We start from the raw sequence: 25,185 nt of genomic DNA, 5'->3' as shown, positions 1-25,185 counted from the left end.
TGATTAAATAAAAAAGATTTTTTTCCTAATTCATAATTGTTTGAAAATGTCCATAAACAAGATTTTTAAATTAAGTAAATGCAAAATTTGTTGGAAAAAGTTCAATCTGTCGAATTTGAAATTTCTTTACTTTGAATTTTAAAGTTTTGCTTTTTTCGAAAAAAGATTTTATGATTCAGGTATTTTTTTCGCGATTTCAGAACGTTATTAATAAATCATTGTTTTTAAATTAATCTGCTATATCATCAGAGATGGTAACCTCACCGACAGTAGATCAGTCCTCCAAACCATGAAGGTAGAAAATCTACACAATATCGATCAAGTTAAGAATTTTCAATAACAGAAAATGCTTAACATCTCAATCAGACTAGATGGAAAATAATATTTCCAAATTAAAATTATTTCTTGAAAAAAAGAAATCTAGTCTGATTAAGACGTTAAGTATTTCCTATTATTGAAGATTCTTAACTTGATCGATATTGTGTAGATTTTTTGCCTTCATGGTTTGGAGGGTTGATCTACTGTCGGTAAGGTTACCATCTCTGATCATACTGCAGATTAATTAAAAATAATTACTTGTACCATTAACACCTAGCTAAAAATTAGCATTATTTTCTTCAATTAAGAGTTCTTATTCTGATCCCTCTAATAGCTTAATTGGAAAAGCACCTGACCGGCAATCTGAAATCTTGTGGTTCGATTCCCAATGGAATGAAGATGGAGTAGGATCCTTTTTTCAAGCAATAATTTTAGTTATAAACAAACAAAATTTTTTCCAACTTTTCTAAAAATGTGCATTTAACTCAATTAAAAAAAAAACATATTTTCATATTTTGAAAAAATTCTAAATTCGAAAAAAACTGCTTTTTTAAAAAAAATTTTTATTATTGTATACATACCAAATTCGCCATAATTTTTGAAGCGATATAAATTTTTTTCGAATATTTAAAATTTAGAATTTCCAAAGAAAAAAGCAAACAAGATGTTGGACTATATTTCAAAGAAGTGGCTCAATGTTTTTAAGGAATACATTTAAAATGTATTTTCCTTGGATGTTGTGATATCTTGATAATTGTCAACAATGGTTAATTATTTAAACCATTTTTATAAACAAATGCATCGCTTGACTACTTGTCAATTTGTATGTTTATTTTTTTTCATTCATTCAGCTAAACACTTTTCTATGATAGTTTGCAAATTAGCAAAAATTGTTGTTAACTATTTAAACAAGTTTATAAAAAATGAGCAGCTTGACTACTCTTTAATGAGTAGGCTAAATTTTTTTGCGGATTCAACTAGAAATGCTTCATCTTAATGACTCCTCCCTATGATACTTTGTACTTAACAACAATTTTTAATTATTTTAAGAAACTGTTGTTACATTTGTTTAAAACAAATGTTGAAACGATTAACAATTATTTTTCATCTGCAAAGTATCATACAAAGCGTTATCAAAAAAATATTATTTAAGTCCGTAAAAAAATATAATCAAACTGTGAATTTTGTTATAACATTTTTTTAAACAATTGCCAAAGCGCACCTATTTTAAATTAATCTCAATCGAGAACTAATTTTCCTGAAGTTTTTTACTAAACGTATGAATTTTAATGAACTAAACACTTTGTGAATCCTGAAAAATGTAATTTGCTCATTAATTTGTTTATAACATTATATCTTAAAAGCTAAAGCCTCTAAGTAAAATAGAAGAGGAGAGGATAATTATATCCAGGATATGAATAAAATTTCACAGATAATAAGCAATTAAAATATATTTCTTAACCCTTTCATGATGAATTACGCAAAAAAAAAAAGAACAAATTTTTTTTGACGTTGAACAGAAAGGTCGATTACTTCGCGACATAAATTTTTTTGTTTTTGATTTTTTTCCTTACAATATCGTTGGCCAACAAACATCGTATACTGCCTAATTAATATATAATTTACGATTTAAATCCTTAAATATACCACATAATAATATTATAGAACAGTTTATCTGAACACGATTTATTAATATTAATATCAAATATTTATACGAATAGAATTTCAAATTTGAAATTTAAAGAAAAAAAAATATATTCGACAAAAAAGGGTTAATAAAACCTTTGCTTTGAGTCAGTACTTGTTTTATCACCAGTATGAAATTCAGAGAATGTATTATTTGTGATAATACAGATTTGTTATTTATCAATGTTTTTCTTACGTTAATGTTCCAGCAACATTCTATAAAGATTACAACATTCATATAATAATAATTAATCATAATAATAATAAACAGTATATCAACAGTGATGTAAATTAGGAATTTTCATGGCTACTTTTAATTGATAAAGTAATAAATATACCTCATGAAAGCACATATATCGTAATATATAATTGTTTAATTAACAATGAGAAGATCAGAGTTAGGATTTTTGTCTCAAAACTTTCCTACTGAGAGTCCATTTGGTGACGATTAGTTTGCCAAAATATTATTTTCCGACAGCGACACGTTTTCAAAAAAATCTACTATTTTCAAATTACTTTTTGTCAATTAAAATTTTTAATTATTAACATAGCATGTCAAATTATGCAATTATATGATTAAACTATTAACAATTGAAAATGCAAATTTTCAATCGTTGAAAATTTAAAATTAAATTTCCAAGAGTTGAAAAATCAATTTTCTTCAATTTTCAACTGTTGAAAGTAGAAGAAAATTGAACATTCCCTTCTGAATCTTCTTCAACTTTCAACAGCTGCATTATCAAAAAATTAATTTTCAATTTTCTTCAAGTAGCAGCAGTTAAAAATTCAATTTCTTATTGTTGAAAATTATATTTTGAACCTGTAAAAATTCAATTTTTAATTGTTGAAAGTGGAAGAAAATTGAACATTCACTTCTAAATCTTCTTCAACATTCAACAGCTGAATTATCAAGAAATTAATTTTCAATTGTTGAAAATTCTATTTTTAATGGTTGATCATTCAATCTTTAATAGTTGAAAATTGAATGATCAAATTAAGTTTCAGTTTTGAATATCAGTTGTTGAAAATTGAAGAACATTGAAAATTTAACTCAACAGTTGAAAAATAGATTTTCTTCAATTTTCAACTGTTGAAAGGGGAAGAAAATTGAATATTCACTTCTGAATCTTCTTCAATTTTCCACAGCTGCATTTTCAAGAGTTGAATTTTCAATTTTCTTCCATTTTCAACTGTTAAAAATTCAATTTAGAATTTTCGAGAATTCAATTTTCAAGCTTTCAACATTTAATTTTTAACTGTTGGAAATGGAAGAAAATTGAAAATTGACTTCTGAATCTTCTTCAATTTTCGACAGTTGAGTTGTCAACAATTGAATTTTCACTCGTTCGAAGTTAAATTTTCAGTTTTTAAAAATGGAATTCAATTTTTAATTGTTGAAAATTTGATTATCAATTCTTTAAAATTCAATTTTTAATTGTTGATAATTCTATTTTCAATAGTTGAAAATTGAATGATCAAGTTAAGTTTCAGTTTTGAATATCAGTTGTTGAAAATTTAACTCAACAGTTGAAAAATAAATTTTCTTCAATTGTCAACTGTAGAAAGTGGAAGAAAATTGAATATTCACTTCTGAATCTTCTTCAATTTTCTACAGCTGAATTTTCAAATTTCTTTCATTTTCAAATGTTAAAAATTCACTTTAGAATTTTAGAGAATTCAATGCTTAAGCGTTCAACATTTAATTTTTAACTGTTGAAAATGAAAAAAAAATAAAAATTGACTTCTGAATCTTCAATTTTTAACAGCTGAGTTATCAACAGTTGAATTTTCACTTGTTCAAAGTTAAATTTTCAATTGCTGAAAATTCAATTTTCAGTTGTTAAAAATGGAATTCAATCTTTAATTGTTGACAATTTCATTATCAATTCTTAAAAATTCAATTTTCAATTGTTGAAAATTCAATTTTTAAATGCTGATAATTCTATTTTCAATAGTTGAAAATTGAATGATCAAGTTAAGTTTCAGTTTTGAATATCAGTTGTTGAAAATGGAAGAACATTGAAAATTTAACTCAACAGTTGAAAATTTAACTTAGCAGTTGAAAAATAAATTTTCTTCAATTTTCAACTTCTGAAAGTGGTAGAAAATTGAATATTCACTTCTGAATCTTCTTCAATTTTCTACAGCTGAATTTTGAAGAGTTGGATTTTCAATTTTCTTCCATTTTTAACTTTTGTAAATGGAAGAAAATTGAAAACTGACTTCTGAATCTTCTTCAATTTTCAACAGCGGAGTTATCAACAGTTGAATTTTCACTTGTTCAAAGTTAAATTTTCAATTGTTGAAAATTCAATTTTCAGTTGTTAACAATGGAATTCAATCTTTAATTGTTGAAAATTTGATTATCAATTCTTAAAAATTCAATTTTCAATTGTTTAAAATTAAATTTTTAATTGTTGATAATTCTATTTTCAATAGTTGAAAATTGAATGATCAAGTTAAGTTTCAGTTTTGAATATCAGTTGTTGAAAATTTAACTCAATAGTTGAAAAATAAATTTTCTTCAATTTTCAACTGTTGAAAATAAGAAAATTGAATATTCACTACTGAATCTTTTTCAATTTTCTACAGCTGAATTTTCAAGAGTTGAATTTTCAATTTTCTTCCATTTTCAACTTTTAAAATTCAATTTAGAATTTTCGAGAATTCAATTTTCAAGCGTTGAACACTTAATCTTTAACTGTTGGAAATGGAAGAAAATTGAAAATTAACTTCTGAATCTTCTTCAATTTTCAACAGCTGAGTTATCAAAAGTTGAATTTTCACTTGTTCAAAGTTAAATTTTCAATTGCTGAAAATTCAATTTTCAGTTGTTAAAAATGAAATTCAATCTTTAATTGTTGAAAATTTGATTATCAATTCTTAAAAATTCAATTTTCAATTGTTGAAAATTCAATTTTAATTGTTGATAATTCTATTTTCAATATTTGAAAATGGAATCATCAAGTTAAATTTTAGTTTTGAATATCAGTTGTTGAAAATCGAAGAACATTGAAAATTTAACTTAACAGTTGAAAAATCAATTTTCTTCAATTTTCAACTGTTGAATTTTCAATGTTATTCCATTTTCAACAGTTAAAAATTCAATTTTGATCTGTTGATAATTTAATTTTTAATTGTTAAATTGAATTTTCAATTACTGAAAATGGAAGAAAATTAAAATTTTGATTTTAAATAGCTAAAAAATCAATTTTCAATCTTCATTAATTTTCAATAATTTCAATGTTAAAAGTTGATTTGTCTATAAAAGAAGTTTTTAAAGGGTTATATTCACATAATTTTACATGATAATTTAATAAATAAATATAATTCAATATCTAAAACAAAATGTTTGAAAAGAGTTTTTTTTTTTAACGTGTCGCCATTCGAAAATAATATTTTCTTAAATTACTTAACATGCAATAGAGTAATATACTCTCAGCAGGGTATCCATGAGATTGAAAAAATCTCAAATCTGATATTTTCCTTGTAAGAGCCTCTCTTAAATCGAAAAAGTGGAATCTCACTGAGAATCAGTGACGTAATTGTAGCTATTTTCATCAGTGAAACAAGTACAATCGATTATTTACTGAAATTTCAGTAGTTTTTCAAAAATCTCTCAATAGAATAATTTACTGTTGGATAATTTTTCACTGATTTTTCAGTAAAAAGAGTGACTGAAATCCCAGAAAACTTTGTTTCTATTATACTCATTAAAATATCAGTCGCATTTTACTGGTTTCACAATAGAATCAGTAAAAAAAAAAGTAGTTTTCCAGTGATTTTTCGGTCGAAAAACTTACTAGAATTTCAGTAAACTAGATTTCACTAATAAATCAGTGATTATTTACCCAAAAATGAGTATTTTTACAAATATTTCAGTACAAAAAATTACTTAAATTTCAGTGGTTGTCACTGATTTCTCAGTAGAAATATTTCACTGATTAATAAGTGAGTATTCACTCACATTGCAATCTTTTTTTATCGACTTTTTAGTGGAAAGAGTTTCCATTAAACTACATTTTACTGGCCAATCAATAACTATACACTGAAATTTCAATATGTTTTTACTAATTCAAATTTAGAGAGAGGAAATAACGTCTAATCACTACATATTTAATTTGAAGAAAATAGTTGCATTTGAGGTCGACCGTAAAAATTCTGAAATCCTGACCGCCAAGTCTCACAGAAAAATCACAGAATTTTCCATTAAAAATAAGAAAAATAGTATTTGTAAAATAAATAAAATAATACAAGTGGTCAGAATTAGTAGGTCGGAAAAGTCTTATTGTTAAAGTTGTGTTATTAAAAACTGCAATGATTATGATAAAAACTTGAAAATATAGATAAATATTATAAATAATACAATAAATATTTCCTCTAAAAATACTGAAACCGTTGAAGATTTGACAAAAATATCTTATTGGCATCGTGTCGTAAGTGTACAAATATTTTTAAAAAATAATAATTATATTAACTAAAAGTTTAACGTATTTGGTTTCATTCTACGACTGAAGGTAACAGAAAGACGCTCATTTTCTTTTTGTTTCTTATGTTTAATTGTCTTACAGTCATCAATTAGTTCCCACTGGATTCACACGAAAAACAATAGCGTTTATTTCTTTCCGGATGAGATGGAATTCCTTCTTTTTGAAGAATTTTAACTGTCAAGAGAGAAGATTCGTTTACGTAAATATTTTCCTGTTTGAATTAAATTAATTCATTAATTTCCCTTTCGTTTTCCATTGGAATGTACATAAAAAGTGAATACCAATCATTGCATTCTTCACATCTAATATCAATTTAAAACATTGAAATATGGATGCGGAAAAATGGAAAAATTCCAAATTTGGAACAGGAAATACAATTAATTCTATAACGAAATTTAATTTTCCAGTAGTCATTCCAGGTTTTCTTTTTCTTTTATTATTATTATTATTTTTTTTTGATAGCTCAAATAAAAAATAGTTGAACCCCCCCCCCCAAGTAAAAACACTTATTAACTAAGAAATAAATAAAAAAAATAAATAAATAAAATATGCCTAATTTCTAACCTAATTATATCAGTTTTGAAACTCTCAAGTAATCATATCTTACTTTTTCATATTTCAAAATCCAATTTTCACACACTAGGATGCCTATTTGAAAAATAAATATTTTATTTATAAAAGTCTTACGCCCGAAATTTATACCTTTTTAGGAAATAATTACCCTAATCTTTGGTTTATTCCGGATTTTGTTTATTCTATCAAATTTTGAACTTTAGAATTTATATTATCTGAGAAAAATATTTTTTTACGACCAATTTTTGTTTCTTCCATTTTTTTCTTCACTGACATGTTTCACTTTCTTGTAAAGAAAAATGGATTTTCTCAATTTTTTATTACAACTACGTACTTTCGAAACTACAATATTAGGGTAAAAATATTTTTTCTTTGTAGCCGACATTTTATATTTATTTCCTGAAAATAGTTAAAAGGGTTTAAAATAAAAAGGGCAAGCACCAAAAATGTTTTTCTGTTTTTCCGATCTCAAAAAATGTTTAAAAATAAATTTTAATATAATATTCAAAATATTTCGAGGAACATTTAAAATTTCTAAAATTTTTAGATTAGAAATGGGTATTTTTAATAAAAAATCATTATATTTAAAAGATTAAAATAGTTTTCAATCATTTACGTTTTTCAGGTTTGTTAGCGTTTTTTAACGGAAATTTACATTTTTATTGAAAATGCATACTTTTAGGTTACGTTGGTATTTTATATAGAAAATGAGCATTCACAAAAATTATTCTAATTTGAAGATTTAGAATTTATTAAATTTAAAATTTAAAATAATTTTTATTTTTTATTATTTATTTTTTACAGTTATTATTTATTATTTATTAAACATTTTTCCAAAATTTACGTTTTTCAGTTTTATTAAAGTTTCTTAAACGGAAATTGACATTTAAAAAAAATTAGTTCGATTTTAAGGGTTCATAATTTTTTTCACAATTTTAGGTTATGTTGGCGTTTTATATCTGAAATTGGCATTTAAAAAATATATTGATACCTTGAAAAAGATTCAGAATTCATTAACAATTTTAGATTATGTTAGTCTTTTTCGACGGAAATTTATATTTTCGATTTAAAAAATATATACTTCGAAGGTTTAAAAAAAAGTGCAATTTTTGGACCATTCTAGATTTTGTTGGCGTTTTAAAAAGGAAATCACTATTTCTAATAGAAAAACAGCGAATTTCAAAGAAGATTTACAATTTGAAACAATTTTTTTTAAATGTCATTTTAGATTTTTTCACCGAAAATCAGCATTTTTAAACAAAAACCATCATCAATATTCACCAGTTCAAACAAGTTTAGGTTATCTTAGCATTTTACACTGGAAACTGGTGGTTTTAATAAAAAATTATTGAATTTCAAAGATCAAACTTTTTTTTTTAATTTACGTTTTTCAGTTTTATTAGTATTTCTTTAACGTACATTCACATTTACAAAAAAAGTTCGATTTTAAAGGTTTAGTTTTTGAACAATTTTAGGTTACGTTGATATTTTATAGAGAAAATTGGCATTTCAAGAAATCATTATAATTTTATGATTTAGAATTTTTTAACAATTTTGGATTATGTTAGTGTTTTCGACGGAAATTTGTATTTTTCATTTAAAAAATATATATTTCCAAAATTTAAATCATTTAAGGTTACGTTGGCGTTTCACACCGAAAATTACTATTTTTAATAAAAAAAAAAAAAAAACTAGTAAGTTAAAAAAAAAGATTTACAATTTGAAACAATTTTTTATTATATGTTATTTTAGTTTTTTTCGCCGCAAATTAGTATTTTTAAACATAAATCGTAATCAAGATTCACCTTTCGCAACAATATAAGGTTATGTTAGCATTTTACCCTGGAAGTTGGTTTTTAATAAAAACTTAATATATTTAAAAGAATAAAATTTTTTAGTTTAAATTTTTCACTTTTATTAGTGCTTCTATAACGGAAATTGACATACTTAAACGAAAATAGTTCAATTTTAAAAGGTTCATGATTTTTGAATAATTTTAGGTTATGTTGATATTTTATACAGAAAATTGGCATTTAAAAAATATCATTATAATTTTATTTAAAATTTTTAAAACAATTTTGGATAATTTTAGTGTTTTTCGACGGAAATTGGTATTTTAATTTGAAAAATTTACATTTCGAACATTTGCCATTTTTGAACCATTTTAGGTTAAGTTGGCGTTTTACACCGGAAATTGCTATTTTTAGTAAAAAATCAGCGAATTCAAAAGATTTATAACTTGAAACCATTTTTTATTGTTTTTTTTTTCTCAAAAATAAGTATGTTAATTTTAAAAATCATAAGGTTTTTCAGATTATTGTTATTTTTCAGAATAGTATGCAGAATGATTTAATTCGAACAATTTAATTCGAACAATTTTCGGTTATAATAACATTTTTAGCTGGAAATCAATGTTTCAAAAAAAAAAAGTTTAAAATAAGATTTACAATCCTAAACAATTTTTTTAATGTTGTATTAGATATTATAAAATACAAAAATTTTGTATTAATAATAAGTGTATATTATAATTTAAAAGCTACGATGGACCAAAAAAAATAAAAATCATCCCCGCGTCTATTTTTTTTCCAGCACAGATAAAAATCGAGAACGCAAAACCTTGATACATTTAAAAATTTTAATTCTGACATTGAAAAAAAATTTCAACTTTGATCCCATCATATTTTTTCTTTAAAAAAAAGTCTTCTATTTTTTTCTTTTAAGTTTTAAACAATTAAACAACTTAAAAACGTTTTTCGAAAATTCCAAAAAAATTATAGGAAGAAAACAAAAAAATAGGGCTTAATTATTTTCCTAAAATGTATAGATTAGGAAAAGGAAGGACTTAACGAAAAAAATATTTAGTTTTTAAATGGGCACTGTATTAAATACTAGGGGTGGTCGATAATTTTTATTTTTGGAAATTCAAAACGTCTGGGGCCCAAATATTTGCGCACTGGTGCCCTCATCATTCAACTAAAGTTTTATGAAAATCCAGAAATACTTCTCCTATAAGTAAATTTAAATCTATTTGTGTAATGTCATTATTGATTCTATGAGGAGGAGGAGGGAGAGGATGAAGAGAAGGAGGAGGAAGAGAAGGATGAAGAGGAGGAGGAGGAGGATATACAATACGTTTTGTCATCAAGGACAAATGAGTATCAATATATATCTTTGATTTTCATAAAAAATGTAGTGATAAGGAAATGGTACTTGTCCACAATATTTTTTTTGCTCCATACATTTTATATTTCCAACAAAATTTGTTTCCAACCACTCATATTACACAAGTCCCCCCCCCCCACAATTTACATTCCTCCCGGTTTCGGAAGATTGGTATCATAAGCTCTGATAACATCCGTCTGGGTGACAGTTCCACCTTCCTCTTGCGAGAAAGCAAACCCATGTGACAATTCCACCTCGATATTGGCCGTCGAGGCAGCATTAGGCCGTCTCGTAAAAACGTTCTTAACATTCTTCAACAACCTCGCCGTCTCCGTGAGCGAACTCTTGTAGTCCTGATTCTGAAAGACGTCCCTCAAGTCCGACTTGATAATCTCCTGTTCCCGCGCCGCTTCCGCCAGTGATTTCCACATTGTGTTCTTGACCGCTTTGACCGTGACATCGAGCATCAAAACCGCGGACGGAATCAGTACCAGACCCAGCCAGAAGACGGGCGACGAGTACAACATCCGGTCATTGCCGAGCATCACCGCTCCGACATTGAAAGTCGGCCAGAAGTTGCTGTAGATCAGGACGAACAAAAACCAGAGAATAATTGATCCCCAGGTGGCGAGATGCGTCACCCAGGTCCAAGAATTCGTGATTAAGCCGGCTTTTCCGCAAACCGTAACCACCACGTACGTGTAGACAATATTTCCTAAAACGAGATATCCTCCGTCCCTCCCGTTCATCCAAATCACGTCCTGCCTGAGTGCCAAGAGTGGCAACCAGTAAAGCAGGGACGAGTGGATCAAGGCATTGATTATCCAGATCCAGAAGACCTTGATGTTGAAAGCACTTTCGCTGTCGTTTTTCGTCGCGTACAATCTGGGATGAGCCAGATGTGTCTCCGCCGAGCAGACTTTATCAAAAAGTCCCATTGCTAAGGGCGGTGCTGCCGTGAAGACGACATTGTACAATCCGATTGACCATCTGTTCAATAATTTATCAATTTGTCAATTTCTCATTATAATTAAGTTGTGGTTCAAGACAAGTGCGCATGCAGAAGTATGAAAAGCATTCAAAGTTAGGAATTTCACGCGGCTTAACTTAAATGTAATATAGTAATCACATTTATTTTATCTACGCATGCACTGAATTTTAAGCACGAGACAATCAAATAAAAATTAGATTGAACTATTATTCAGATTCCTGGACTTTACAGACAAATTCAAGAAATCATTGTGTTTTTTTTTTAAATTATTTATTGAACAATTGATGGTGCTAATATATTTCGGAATATTTTGCAATTTAATTTTTCAAGACTTCATAAATCCAAAATAATTAAATTTCCCTAACAAAATTCAACCAAGAAAGATTTTCCAGACAATGAAGCAAATAAAATGTTATCCAAAATGTTCAAATAATAATGGAATAGTTGTATATTCAGTTAAAAAAATTAACTTTTAACCAAAAAACTTTTTTTTAACATATAGTTAATTTGTCAATCGAAGAAATTAATTTTAAAGTGAAATAATGAATACAGAAAGGTTGAATTTTCAACGAAGTTTTAAAGCGAAAATGAAACAATTATATTTTCAGTTAAAAAATTAACTTTAAACCAAAGTAAAATATTTTTTAAACAAAATAGTTAAATTTTCAAGTAAACAAATGAATTTTTAACTAAAATTATGAATCTCCAATAAATAAAAAATATAATTTGTACCAAATATTAGATTTTCATCTAAGTGATTAATTTCCAAACAAGAAAACTAAAATTTTTACTAAAAAGAAAGCCGAATTTTGACCAAAAGAGCAATTTTTTAACAAAAATAAATTAATTTAAAAGAAAAAAAAACAGGATTTTTCAACAAAACAGTTGAGTTTTCTACCGAAAAAGATTTTTCAGTCAATAAAGAAAAAATTTTATACAAAATGTATCAATTTCAAGCCAAAAATATAATTTTATTAACAAAATAATTGAATTTTTAACCCCCAAAAAAATAATTTTCAACCAAACAAATGAATTTTTAACTAAAATTATGAATCTTCAATAAATAAAAAATATAATTTGTACCAAATATTAGATTTTCATCTAAGTGATTAATTTCCAAATAGGAAACCTAATTTTTTTACTAAAAAGAAAGCCGAGTTTTGACCAAAAGAGCAATTTTTCAACAAAAACAATTTAATTTAAAAGAAAAAAACAGGATTTTTTAACAAAACAGTTGAGTTTTCTATCAAAAAAGATTTTTTAACCGAAAAAGAAAAAAATTTATACAAAATGTATACATTTCAAGCCAAAAATATAAATTTACTAACAAATTAATTGAATTTTTAACCCCAAAAAAAATAATTTCCAATAAAATGAATGAATTTTTAACTCAAAAAGATCCATTTCAAGCCAAAATCGAATAATTCCATTTTCAAATAAAAATAAAAATGAATTTTCAACAACAAAAAAACAAGTTTTCAAGAAAATAGTTAAATTTGCAATAAAAGAAATTAAATTTTGACCAAATATTAGATTTTCAAGTGAAAGATGAATTTTCAAAAAAGAACATCAATTTTCTATCAAATATTTATATTTTAAACAAATAGTTTCATTTAAAAAAAAAAATAAATAAATAAATGAAATTTTTGCCAAAAGAGATGAATTTTTAAACCAAAAATGCGAATTTTCTGTCAATAAAGAAAAAAATTTTCTCACAAAATGTAGTATTTTTAAGAAAAAGAAAACGAATTTTTTACCGAATCGATATAACATTTTTTTGACTAACTTTCTTTAACTGAAAATTAATTTTTTGGTTGGAAGTAAAACTACTTGGTTGAAAGTTAAACCCTCTTGATTAATAATAGCTGAAGATTCATTATTTTAATTGAAAATTCTTAACTGAAAGTTTAAATATTCCATTTTTGGTAGACAAATGATATTTTTTAATTAAAAATTAATTTTTTTGGCTGAAAATTCATCTAGTTTTTTTTTAGATTCTTCTTTTGCTTTTAAATTTCATCTGTTTTAGTAGAAATTTCATCTTTTTTGATAAAAAAAAATATATAAGTGTTTGATTAAATTAATCTATTTAATTTTATGATTCGAGTATTTTGTTGAAAATTCGTCTTTTTTATTGAACTTATCTGTTTTTAATTTAATAAAATATATATTTTTTTTTTGGTTGAAATATCCACTATGACATTTTTTGTTGAGTATTCATCTTTTTTTTTTAGATTTATCTCTTTGGTTGAACATTCGCTTCTTTTTTTATTCGAAAATTAATTTTTAGTTGAAAATTCATCGTTTTGGCTAAAAATTGAACTATTTTGTTCAAAATTGATCCTTTTTGATTGAAAATCTAACAACTTGGGTAAATTTTTTTTTGTTATGAAAACTAACTTTTTTAATTTTGGTTGCAGATTTTCCTTTTATGATTCACAATTGATCTTTTTTAGTTGAAAATTCGACTGTTTGTTTAACAAATGTATGTATTTTGTTAAAAAATTCGCCCTTTTTGGTAGAAAATTAATTTTTTGTGTTGTAAATTTGTCTTTTTGATTTAAATTTCAACTCTTTTGATAAAATATCATCTTTCTTAGTTGGAAATTTAATTACATTGTTCAAAAAAAATTTTTTAATTTCAACTATAACATTTTTGGATAAAAATTTATCTTTTGTTAAAAATAAACTTTTTTGTTATGTATTCAACTATCTTTTAAAAAATTTGCACTTATGAACTAAAAATTTAACTATTTTGTTCTAAATTTAACTGTTTTTGATTGAAATTTACATCTTCTTTGTTTAAAAAATTAAATTTTTATTTAATAATTCATGCATTTTGTTAAAAAAAACGTCTTTTTGACTTAAAAATTTAACTAATTGGTAAAAAATGAAACTATGTTGGTTGAAGTTTATATCTCTTTTGTACAAAATTCTTCTTGGTTGAAACTTTATCTACTAGATTGCACTACTTTGTCAAGAATTAATTTTGTTTAATACATCATTTTAATTGAAAATTCATCACTTTGGTGTGAAAACAAAATTTTATATGGAAAAATTAATTTTTTTCACTACAAATGTAACTATCCCATTTTTGATTGAAAAGTGATCCTTCTTAGGACAAAATTCAAATATATGATTGAATATTTGTCTTGTTTAATAGAAGATACAATTTCATTTAAAATTAATGTATTTTTTTTTTAAAACGTCTTTTTATTGAGTGAAAAACAATCTTCTTTGAAAATTCATCTTTTTTGTAGAGAAAAATTCAAGTATTCCAATAAAATATTTATAATTTTAGTTAAAAGTTCATCTTTTTATTAGAAATTTTAATTTTTCTAAATTTATCTTTTTGTTTTACAAATTATTTTTATATTTTTGTTGAAAATTATCTTTCTTAGTTCAAAATTCAAACATTTCAAATGGAAATCACTTCGGTAAAAATTCTTTTTCTGTTTGAAAAATTAATTTTGTTAAATGAAAATTTAAGTGTTCCATTTTTTATTGAAAATGGATCTTTTTTAGTTCAAAATTTGATAATTTCGCTGAAAATTCATATATTTGTTTTAAAAATCGTATTTTCTGGCAAAACAATTAATCTTTTTGCTTGAAAATGTATGTTTGTGGTCAAAATTAAACTCTTTTGTTGAAAATTCATACGTTTTGTTTAAAATTAATGTATTCCAGTTGAAGATTCATCATTTTAGTTGAAAAATCATTACTTTGGTGGGAAATGTGTTGCTTTTTTCTGTTGAAAATTAATTTTGTTACCTAAAAATGAAACTATTCCATTTTTGTTTAAAATTTGATCTTTTTTAGTTAAAAACTCAACATGTTGAATATTTAAACTTTTTAAATGAACCTCTCTAGTAAAAATTCAACTATTTGGTTAAAAATTTATCTATTTTTTTTAATTCAATAAAATTAAATATTCATCATTTTAGTTCAAAATACATCATTATGGTAGAAACTTAAATTTTTGTTGTTTTATTTATCTTTTTGTTTTACAATTAATTTATTATTTATAATTTAATATCTGAAAATTCATCTTTTTTTAAGAATTTAAATTTTTTAAGTTTATCTTTTCCTTTACAATTAATTTATTCCAGTTGAAGATTGATAATATTATTTGAAAATGCATCACTTGGGTAGAAAATATGTTTTTTTTTTCGGTGGAAAATTAATGTTGATAACCGAAAATTTTAATATTCTATTTTTGTTTGAAAATAGACCTTCCTTAGTTTAAAATTCAAGTACATGGTTGAAAATTTGCGCATTTCAGTTAAAAAGACAAAAATTTCGTTGAAAATCCATCAATTTGGTTGCGAAACTTTTCTTTTTATTAATTTTTTTGGTTGACATTTAATCTTTTTGTTTGAAAATTCATTTTTTCAGTTGAAAATTTAACTATTCCATTTTGGGACAATAATAGATCTTTTTAGTTCAAAATTAAAATATATAGTTCCAAATTTGCGCTTTTCAGTCAAAAAGTTAACAATTTCGTTGAAAATTCATAAACTTTGTTGAAAAAACCTTTCTTTTTATTCGTTTTATTTTATTTTTTTGAAATTTAATCTTCTTGTTTTTAACTTAATCTTCTCGTTTGAAAATTATATTTTTTTAATGAAAATTAAAGTATTCCAATTACATATTAACCATTTAAGTTAAAAATTCATATTTTTGTTAACAAGTTATATATATTTTTTAATTTAGTTTTTTGTTTAAAATTAATATATTCTAATTAAAGATTCATAATTTTAGTTGAAAAATCATTACATTTTTGGGAAATATGTTGTTTTTTTGTGTGTTGAAAACTAATTTGGTTACTTAAAAATTAAAATATTTCGTTTTTGGTTGAAAGCTGATCTTTTTTAGTTAAAAACTCAACTTTTCGAATATTTAAACTTTTAAAATGAACATTTTCATTAAAAAAATCTATTTAGTTAAAATTATATCTTGTTTAAAATTAAACAATTTCTTCGATAATTTCATAGATAGAACACACCTTTCGAAAAAGATCTACCTGGACCAGCCGGAGTAAATCGCGAATGATTTAAATTTGTCTTTTTTAGTTGAAAATTCAATAATTTCGTTGAAGATTCATGTATTTTGTTGAAGAATCGTATTCTCTGAGAAAAAATTATCCTTTTACTGATAGTTAATTTTTTTAATTTATCTTTTTGTTTACAATTAATTTCTTCCAGTTGAAGATTCATCATTTTATTTTAAAATTTATCAGTTGAGTGGTTTTTTTTTTGCGGATAGTTATATTTGGTATCTAAAAATTTAATTATTCGATTTTTAATTAACAGCTGACCTTTTTTAGTTTGAAATTCAAGTATATGATTTAAAAGTGTCTTCTTTAGTTGAAAATTCAATAATTTCGTTGAAAATTCATTCATTTTGTTGAAAAATCATCCTTTTTGGGAGAGAGTTAATAATTGTACTTGGAAATTTATCTTTTTAGTTGAAAGTTAAACTCCTTTTTCAAAAATTCATATATTTCAGGTGAAGGTTCATCATTTTAGTAAAAAGGTCAACCCATTGGTGGAAAATTTGTATGTTTTTCTGGTAGAAAATTAATTTTGTTCACTGAAAATTGAACTGTTCCATTTTTGTTTGAAGTTGGATCTTTTTTAGTTCAAAATTTTATTTTATGTTTGAACTTTTTTTAGTTTAATATACTACAGTTTCGTTGAAAATTCATGTATTCTGTTTAAAAAAAAAAAAAAACGTCTTTTTTGGAAGAAAATTAATCTTTTTGCTTGAAAATTAATCCTTTTGGTTCAAAATTAAATTCCTTTGTCAAAAATTCATATTTTTAAATAAAATTAATCTTTTCCAGATGAAAATTGATAATTTTAGTTGAAAATTAATTTTGTTACCTAAAAATTAAACTATTTCGTTTTTGGTTGAAAATATTTTTTAGTTAAAAACTCAACTTTTCGAATATTTAAACTTTTAAAATGAATATTTTCATTACAAAATTCAACTATTTAGTTACAAATTTATCTTGTTTAAAATTAAAAATATTTCTTTGATAGTTTGTCTGTGTTTTGAAAAAATAATAAAAAACAGAAGCTTTTTAAAAAAAAGTGAATTACTTCCCTGAAAGATTCATTCCCCCTTTATTTTATAATAAAATCAAACTTGAATATACCTCTCAAATAATATGTGCCCGGAACAGCCGGAGTAAATCGCGAATGAGTTCAATTTGTCTTTTTTAGTTGAAAATTCAATAATTTCGTTAAAGATTCATGTATTTTGTCGAAAAATCGTTATTTTTTTGGGAGAAAATTAATCTTTTTCGTTGGAAATTAAACTTTTTTGTTAAAAATTCACATTTTTTGTTTAAAATTGATCTATTCCAGTTAAAGATTCATCATTTTAGTTTAAAATTCATCACTTTGGTGGGAATTTTGTTGTGTGGAAAATTAATTTTGCTAAACATAAATTTTACTATTCCATTTTTGGTTGAAAATTATCTTTTTTAATTCCAAATTCAAACATATGCTTGAGAATTGAGAAAATTAATCTTTGTGCTTAAAAATTGATCTTTTTGGTTGAACAATCAAGTATCACAGTTAAATATTTCGTCATTTTCGAAGAAATGGAAATCACTTCGGTGAAAAATTGTTTTTTTTTGTGTGGAAAATTAATTTTTTTAATTGAAAATTTAATTGTTCCATTTTTGATTGAAATGGGATCTTTTTTAGTTAAAAATTGGATAATTTCTCTGAAAATTCATGTATTTTGTTTTAAAGATCGTCTTTTCTGGTAAAAAAATTAATCTTGTTGCTTGAAAATTTATGTTTTTGGTTTAAAATTAAACTCTTTTCTTAAAAATTCATATTTTTTTGTTTAAAATTCATCTTTTCAAGTTAAAGATTTATCATTTTAGTTGAAAAATCATTACTTTGGTGGAAAAATATGCTGCTTTTTTCTGTTGAAAATTAATTTTGTTACCTAAAAATTTAACCATTCCATTTTTGGTTGACTACTGATCTTTTTTAGTTAAAAACTCAACTTTTCGGATATTTTAATTTTAAAAATGAATTCATGAACATACCTTTCGAACAAGATCTGCCCTGAACAGCCGGAGTAAATCGCGAATGATTTATATTTGTCTTTTTTAGTTGAAAATTCAATAATTTCGTTTAAAATTCATTCATTTTGTTGAAAAATCATCCTTCCAGGAAGAAAATTAATAATTGTACTTGAAAATTTATCTTTTTAGTTGAAAGTTAAACTCCTTTGTTAAAAATTCATTTATTCCAGTTGAAGGTTCATGGTTTTAGTTAATTTTTTGTTCAATTTATCTTTTTGTTTACACTTAATTTCCTCCAATTGAAGATTCATCATTTTATTCAAAAAATTCATTGCTTGGGTGGAAAATGTTGTTTTTTTTTGGTTGAAAAAGAAATTTGGTACCTAAAAATTTATTTCTTCCATTTTTGGTTAACATTTGATCTTTTTTAGTTAAAAATTCAAATATATGGTTTCTTTTGTTAAAAAAAACGTCTTTTTTGGAAGAAAATTAATCGTTTCGTTTGAAAATTCATCTTTTAGTTTTAAGTTTTTTTTTATTTATCCTTTTTTAGTTGAAAATTAAATAATTTCGTTGAAAATTCATTTATTTTGTTGAAAAATTGTCCTTTTTGGGAGAAAATTAAATTTTTTTATTGAAAATTGATCTTTTTAGTTGAAAGTTGAACTCTTTTGTTAAAAATTCATAACATTGGTTGAACTATTTTTTTGTGTAGAAAATTTATGTTAACTTTAAATTTAATTATTCCACTTTTGGTTGGCAGTTGAACATTTTTAGTTCAAAATTCAAATGTATGGTTAAAACCTGCCTTTTTTAGTTCAAAATTTGATAATTTCGTTGAAAATGTATTTATTTTGTTTAAAAAAATCGTCTTATCTGGGAAAAAATTAATCTTCTTGCTTGAAAATTTATCTTTTGGTTACAAATTAAACTCCATTGTAAAAAATTCATCTTTTTTTTCTTAAAATTCATCTTTTCTAGATATTATTAAGTTATTATTAATATTAATTAAGTTACTCTTCTTGTCTGAAAATTCATCTTTTTTTTAAAAGTTAAATTTTTTTAAGTTTATCTTTTTTTTTACAATTAATTTATTCCAGTTAAAGATTCATAATATTCTTTGAAAATCTATCATTTGGGTAGCAAATTTGTTGCTTTTTTTGGTGGAAAATTAATGTTGATAACTGAAAATTTGAATATTCCATTTTTGTTTGAAAATGGACCTTCTTTAGTTCAAAATTCAAATACATGGTTAAAAATTTCCGCATTTCAGTTGAAAAGACAACAATTTCGTTGAAAATCCATCAATTTGCTTGAAAAACTTGAAAATTAATCTTTTTGTTAGAAATTAAATTTGTTTAAATTTATATTTTTGATTGCAATTAATTTATTTCAGTTAAAGATTCATCATTTTGGCTGAAATTCATCAGTTAGGTGAAAAATATGTTGTTTTTTGTTGTGTGGAAAATTAATTTCGTTAAGGCCATGTGATGACTGGGTCACGTGACCAGACTCCTACCTTACCGCTACTTTTGTTATTACACAACTTATATTCACACAAAACGCCACATCGAGTTTAAAATTTGGGATACTAAACAAGAAGCACTAAGAATGGTGATTCTAGCCCTAAATTTGTATAATTATGAAAAAAAAATTTGTTGTAAATAATTTTGTTGTTGCTTTTTTTATCATTATTAAAGTTTAGGACCAGACCCACCTTGCTTAGTGCTTCTTATTTATTATCCCAAATTTTCAACTCGAAGTCGAGCTTTGTGTGAATATAAGTTGGGAAATAAGAAAGGTAGCGGGAAGGTAGGAATCTGGTCACGTGATCCACTCGTCACATGGCCTTAACTGAAAATTTAACTATTCCATTTTTGTTTGACAACTCTTCTTTTTTCAATTAAAAGACAGTGACCTTAAAAAAAAAGTGAGTAAATTACTACCCTAAAAGATTCATTCCCCTCTTAATATCGAAATAAAAGCAAACTTGAACACACCTCTCGAACAAGATCTGCCCGGACCAGCCGGAGTAAATCGCGAACCAGAGCTCGATCACATAGAGGCAGATGTTCTTGTAGAAGGAGTACAAAATCAATTTGCACATTCGACTGTAGTTCCAGGAGCCATGGACGAAGAGCAGTCGTTTCAGGAAGCGGAACTGAGCAATCGAGTAATCGGAGGCGCAGGCAGCTTGAAGACCCTCAACGCCCGAGATGCCAACACCAATGTGCGCCTTCTGAATCATCGCCACGTCATTCGCTCCGTCCCCGATGGCCAGAGTGACCGCGTGAGTGCTCGTCGTTATCAGATCGACGACCTCGGCTTTCTGCATCGGCGAGACTCGGCAGCAAATGACAACCTTGCAGGAAGTGCAGAGATCGACAAAGTCGCGTCTGAGGTCGCAGGAGAGGGCGTGCTTGAGACTCTTGCCGTCGATGACGAGGCCCACGTCGTTCTGGTGTTTCAAGTCCTGTCCAAAGTCGTGACAGTGCTGGACAATCGTCTCCCGGGTCTTGTCGAGCGAGGGCTCGTTAATGATGATCAGCGGCATCGAGTGGGTTATCAGCTTGCAGGAGTAGCCGATATTGATCGCGGTTTCCTGCTTGTCGCCTGTCAGGACCCAGACTTTTATGTCGGCTTGGATGAGAGCCTGAATCGTTTCGGGTACTTGGTCTTGGAGTTGATCCTCGATTGCGGTTGCACCGAGGAGGGTCAGTTTGTTTTCAATCAGGTTTGCCGCGTCCTCGAGTTTTGACTCTCGATTGGTCATGCTGGTCGCGGCCTTGTGGTAGAGCTCTCGCCACCACTGGTATCTGGGAGAAAATTTCACTTTTAGTGCTGTTGGCTCAAGGAGAAGAATACAGTGAATGGTCGGGAACCATAATTCGGACAATTTTTCAGGAGAAAAATATTCAGATTTAATTTTGCACTTTCTGAAAAAAGCACGACACGTAGGGGGGGTCGAAATAACTCAAGTGTGCCACTTTACAAATCGATAGTTCTATTTTCAACTATTTTATACATTTTTCAATTCTTTTTTATACCAAAATAACTCCCCTAAAATATTTTTGCAACACAATTTTTTTTTAGGTTATTAACAATCAAAGTTCTTGATCATTTAAAAAAAAAATGGATTACTCGCGAACGGTTCATCGAAATTCAATAATTGAGTTATCAACATTTTTGTTACGAAGTATACTCAGGGTGGCCGTTTTAATGAAAGAAAAAAATTCCCGGTCATTTCCAGGTTTTTTCCCGGTTCGCAAACATTTTTCAAGGTCAATCAAATTTAAAAAACGAATTCTAAAGCCAAAATTTTTTCTATTTGAAGTAATAAAAACGGAGCTGCACATTAAAGCAATCACAATGGACCTCTTAAATTTTAAACTTTGAAAACGGAAGTTTAAAAATTCTTTAATTCAAAAATGTTGTATACAAACCCTGTATAATTTACACATGTAAAATGGAAGCTACTAACACTTTTCAACTGAATAATTTGAATTTAAATACAGTTTAACTGCCAAATTAGAAATATAAATTTTTATAAATTATAGAGTTCAAAGATTCAAAATTACTTTAAATCAAAATCAGTTCAAAATTATAGCATTTTAGGCTAGAAACATTAAAAATAGAACGATTACATTTTTTCTATAAACGGAACACTTGTTAAATTAATATTTATTCTTATTTTAAATAGTTTAAAAATCCTTAAAATTCTTCGAAGTTTTATTTTACAATCTTGAAGCATTAACATATTGTTTTGCAACTTTGCAAATTTTTAATTATTAACAAAATGATCAGAACTTCTAAATATCTTTTAAAACTATTCGAATGTTTCCTGAATTTTTTTATAATTTTTTTTCCTGCGAAATTGAAAAATTTTCCTTAAAATTCCCCAAATTCATTTTTAATAATTTTGCAAATCTTTTTAAATATTCTCTTCAAATTAATTTGCTATATATTTATTTTTAAATTACTTTTAAATCATTTCAAATTTTTAATTGATTCAAATTTTTAATTGATTCAAATTTTTTTAAACTTCTAAATATTTCTTCAGCTTACTCGAATTTTGACTGCGAATAATAGGGGTTCAATTTTTATTTATAAAAATTCAATAATTTGACTTACATATTAATTTCTTTTTTTTAATCGAACAATTAAAATTGTAACGTCCAACGTTTAGTTTTTTTTGTTTCGCTCTGAATATTTAATTTATAATTACTGATTTAAAATTAAAAGTCCGAAATTGCTAAATATTAAGTACTTGTTCTTTTTCTTAAGTGAAAAATTAAAAATTGAATTGTTTAAAAATGGAATATTTTAGACTGAAATAATATTTTTAATGTAATAAAAGCCTTTGATTATAAACATATCATTTTGAAGTTATTTTAAAATTGAAAATAGTTGATAAAGTTTGAACCGGGCGTTTGCGTTTATTTAACTAATAAAACATTCCAATTGAAACAGTTTTAGTTTGAACGTTAAAATCTGGAAATTCTAAAATTGTGAGCTGATTACAAATCATCTTGTAAAATCAATTATTATTTATTTTTTAAATCTTAAAGACAGTTCATTCTGATCCAAAAGCTTCGACTTTAAACACTTCTAAATTTTAATTCTTATAAATTGATAAAACTGAATTTTAAAATTCTTTAAATTAAAATTTACGCTTAAAAATTAAAAAAACTTAAATGGAAAATTTTTAAAGTAAAAGGATTTTGAATTACGCATTATAAACTGAATGATATTATAATTGAAAAAGATCACAATTTAACTAATTATTTAAAGAACGGTTAAAATCAAAGACAGCTGGACAGATTTTTTTTCTTCTAAAAATGTGTAAAATTTCCGGTTAAAAAATAAATTCACTGTCATTTCCCCGTCTGAAAGAAATCCTGGTTTTCCAGGTTTCTCAGTCCATCGGCCACTCTGATACTTTACGCTAAAAAATGGTTCGATAGTCAAAAATATTTTTTTATTGCTTAAATAATCGTTTGTTTCAAACAATTGAAAATTAATTAAACTTTTCCGCCTGTGAAAGAATTTTTCAATGTGCCAATAGATTCTACTATCTCTTCCGAAAATATTGGTGAAAAAAAGTTGGTATTTTGCAGTAGTTCAATAGTTGTTGACCAAGAAGATTAATTTTCTACAAAAAAGTATTTTTTTAACGAATCGGTTCAAACATTCAACCTAGCAGTTGAATTTTGAATAAAAAAAGATGAATATTCAATACAAAAATTTAGTAGTTGGTATTTAAATTAAAAATCTCCATTATTTTAACCCTTAACGGGCACACTTCCGTAAAATTACATAAAGAGCATACTGGGTCTTACGCACCCAAGGGAATTCAAACGTGTGCTGTGCTGGCGGTATTGGATAGTTTTTTTACAAGAAAATCAATTATTGATGTTTAATTTATCTAGTTTAAGGAGAAAAGGTTTTACAACAGTTTTTGAAATTTAAAGTAGTTAAAAAAAATCATTTTTGAAAAAAAAATTTTAAAATGACTACTTTCACTCTAAAATTCAGAACTTTTTAAGTTTTTGATATTTTTACTTAAAATTTCCCTTGAATACTTCCGAGATACGGCGCTTCAAAAATAAAATTAGTCTTATAGTGTTCGTTCCAAAGAAGGTATTTATTCTAACAAATAAATGCCTCAATTCAATAAAAAAATGAAACACCGTACTTTGCGTGATTAAACGATTTTATTGATCTTAAACAGCGTCTAAAAACGATAAACATCAAAATTATGTGAAAATGACATAGAAAAATAGGTTTTCATGTCATTTGTTAATCTGGCGCTATATGCTCCATTTTCTTGAATTTGGTACGTTTCGTTAAAGCGAAAATAAGTCGCTGGGTATTATACACCCATTATGCCCTTTAAGGGTTAAATACCAACTACAAACATTTTTTATTTGAAAATTCATCTTTTTTGGCTTAAAATTCAAATACTAGGTTGAATGTTTTAACCGATTTGTTACATTAATATTTTTTGTTGAGAAAATTAATTTTTTGGTTAAGATTTTCTTTTCATTTAAAACTAATCTTTTCACTGATAATTAGACTATTCATTTTTTTTTGAAATTCACATGTTTTTATTGAAAATTCAACTACTTGACTATATACTTAACCACTCTCTTAAAAAACAATATTTTTGGTTGAATATTCATTTCTTTAGTTGAAAATTTATCTATGCTTAATTGAAATTAAACCACTTTAGTCTTTTTTAGTAGAAAATTAATCTTCTTGGTTAAAAATTCATTTTTCTGATTAAAAAATAACTATACCTGGTAGAAAGTTGAACTCCTTGATTAAAAATTCATTTTTTATGAACATTTATCATTTAAGTTTAAAATAATTTATTACCCAATTGTTCTCATATTTCTTGGCTTAAAGTTGATCCACTTTATTAAAAAATTCACTTGTTTTAAATGATTCTTCATTGTTTTAATTGAAAAATCATCTATTTTGTGGAAAAGTGAACTATTTTGATATTATTATTTTTTTAAATTAATCTTTTTTACTGAAAACTTAAACATTCAACTTTTGGTTAAAATTAATTCTTTTTTTAGTTAATAATGGACCTTTTAATAGAAAAATAATCTTCTTGGTTGAAAATTCATCTTTTTGATTAAAAAATTAACTATTGAGAATGGTGGTCTACCATTTCGCCACTTGGTGTCGAAAACTAGAACTAGAAAGAGTAGGTAAAATTTTAAAGTTGTACCTTCCATCTTATACAGAGAAAATAATTATTTCACTATTTCATGTAAATTTCAAGAATTTTAAATATAAATCAACATTAATTGATGTATATAGTGACAAATTTTATCCAGATTATGCGAAGAATGCGAATAATAGGCGATTTAGGGTGGCCATTTTAATCCAAGAGAAAAATTTCCGAT

The 25,185-nt window shown here is 25.5% G+C and overlaps 2 protein-coding genes across 5 annotated transcripts in view; both read right to left on the bottom strand.

Moving 5' to 3' along the window:
* Positions 1–25,185, bottom strand: part of LOC117180871 (PDZ domain-containing protein 8) — a 174,488-nt gene that overhangs the window by 39,967 nt on the left and 109,336 nt on the right. The window lies entirely within an intron of this gene.
* Positions 9,860–25,185, bottom strand: part of LOC117180869 (probable phospholipid-transporting ATPase IA) — a 39,695-nt gene continuing 24,369 nt past the window's right edge. For all 3 annotated transcript variants that reach the window (XM_033373432.1, XM_033373430.1, XM_033373431.1), the window contains exons 4-5: positions 20,269–21,084; positions 9,860–11,219 (exon numbers count right to left, since the gene is read on the bottom strand). In XM_033373432.1, the coding sequence (XP_033229323.1) occupies positions 10,373–11,219; positions 20,269–21,084 (1,663 nt within the window). In that variant the 3' untranslated portion in view covers positions 9,860–10,372. The remainder of the gene's footprint in view (positions 11,220–20,268; positions 21,085–25,185) is intronic.

This window comes from Belonocnema kinseyi, chromosome 9, assembly GCF_010883055.1.
Source record: "Belonocnema kinseyi isolate 2016_QV_RU_SX_M_011 chromosome 9, B_treatae_v1, whole genome shotgun sequence".
Classification (NCBI taxonomy): Eukaryota; Metazoa; Arthropoda; class Insecta; order Hymenoptera; family Cynipidae; genus Belonocnema; species Belonocnema kinseyi.
This window is presented reverse-complemented; position numbering and strand designations above follow the sequence as displayed.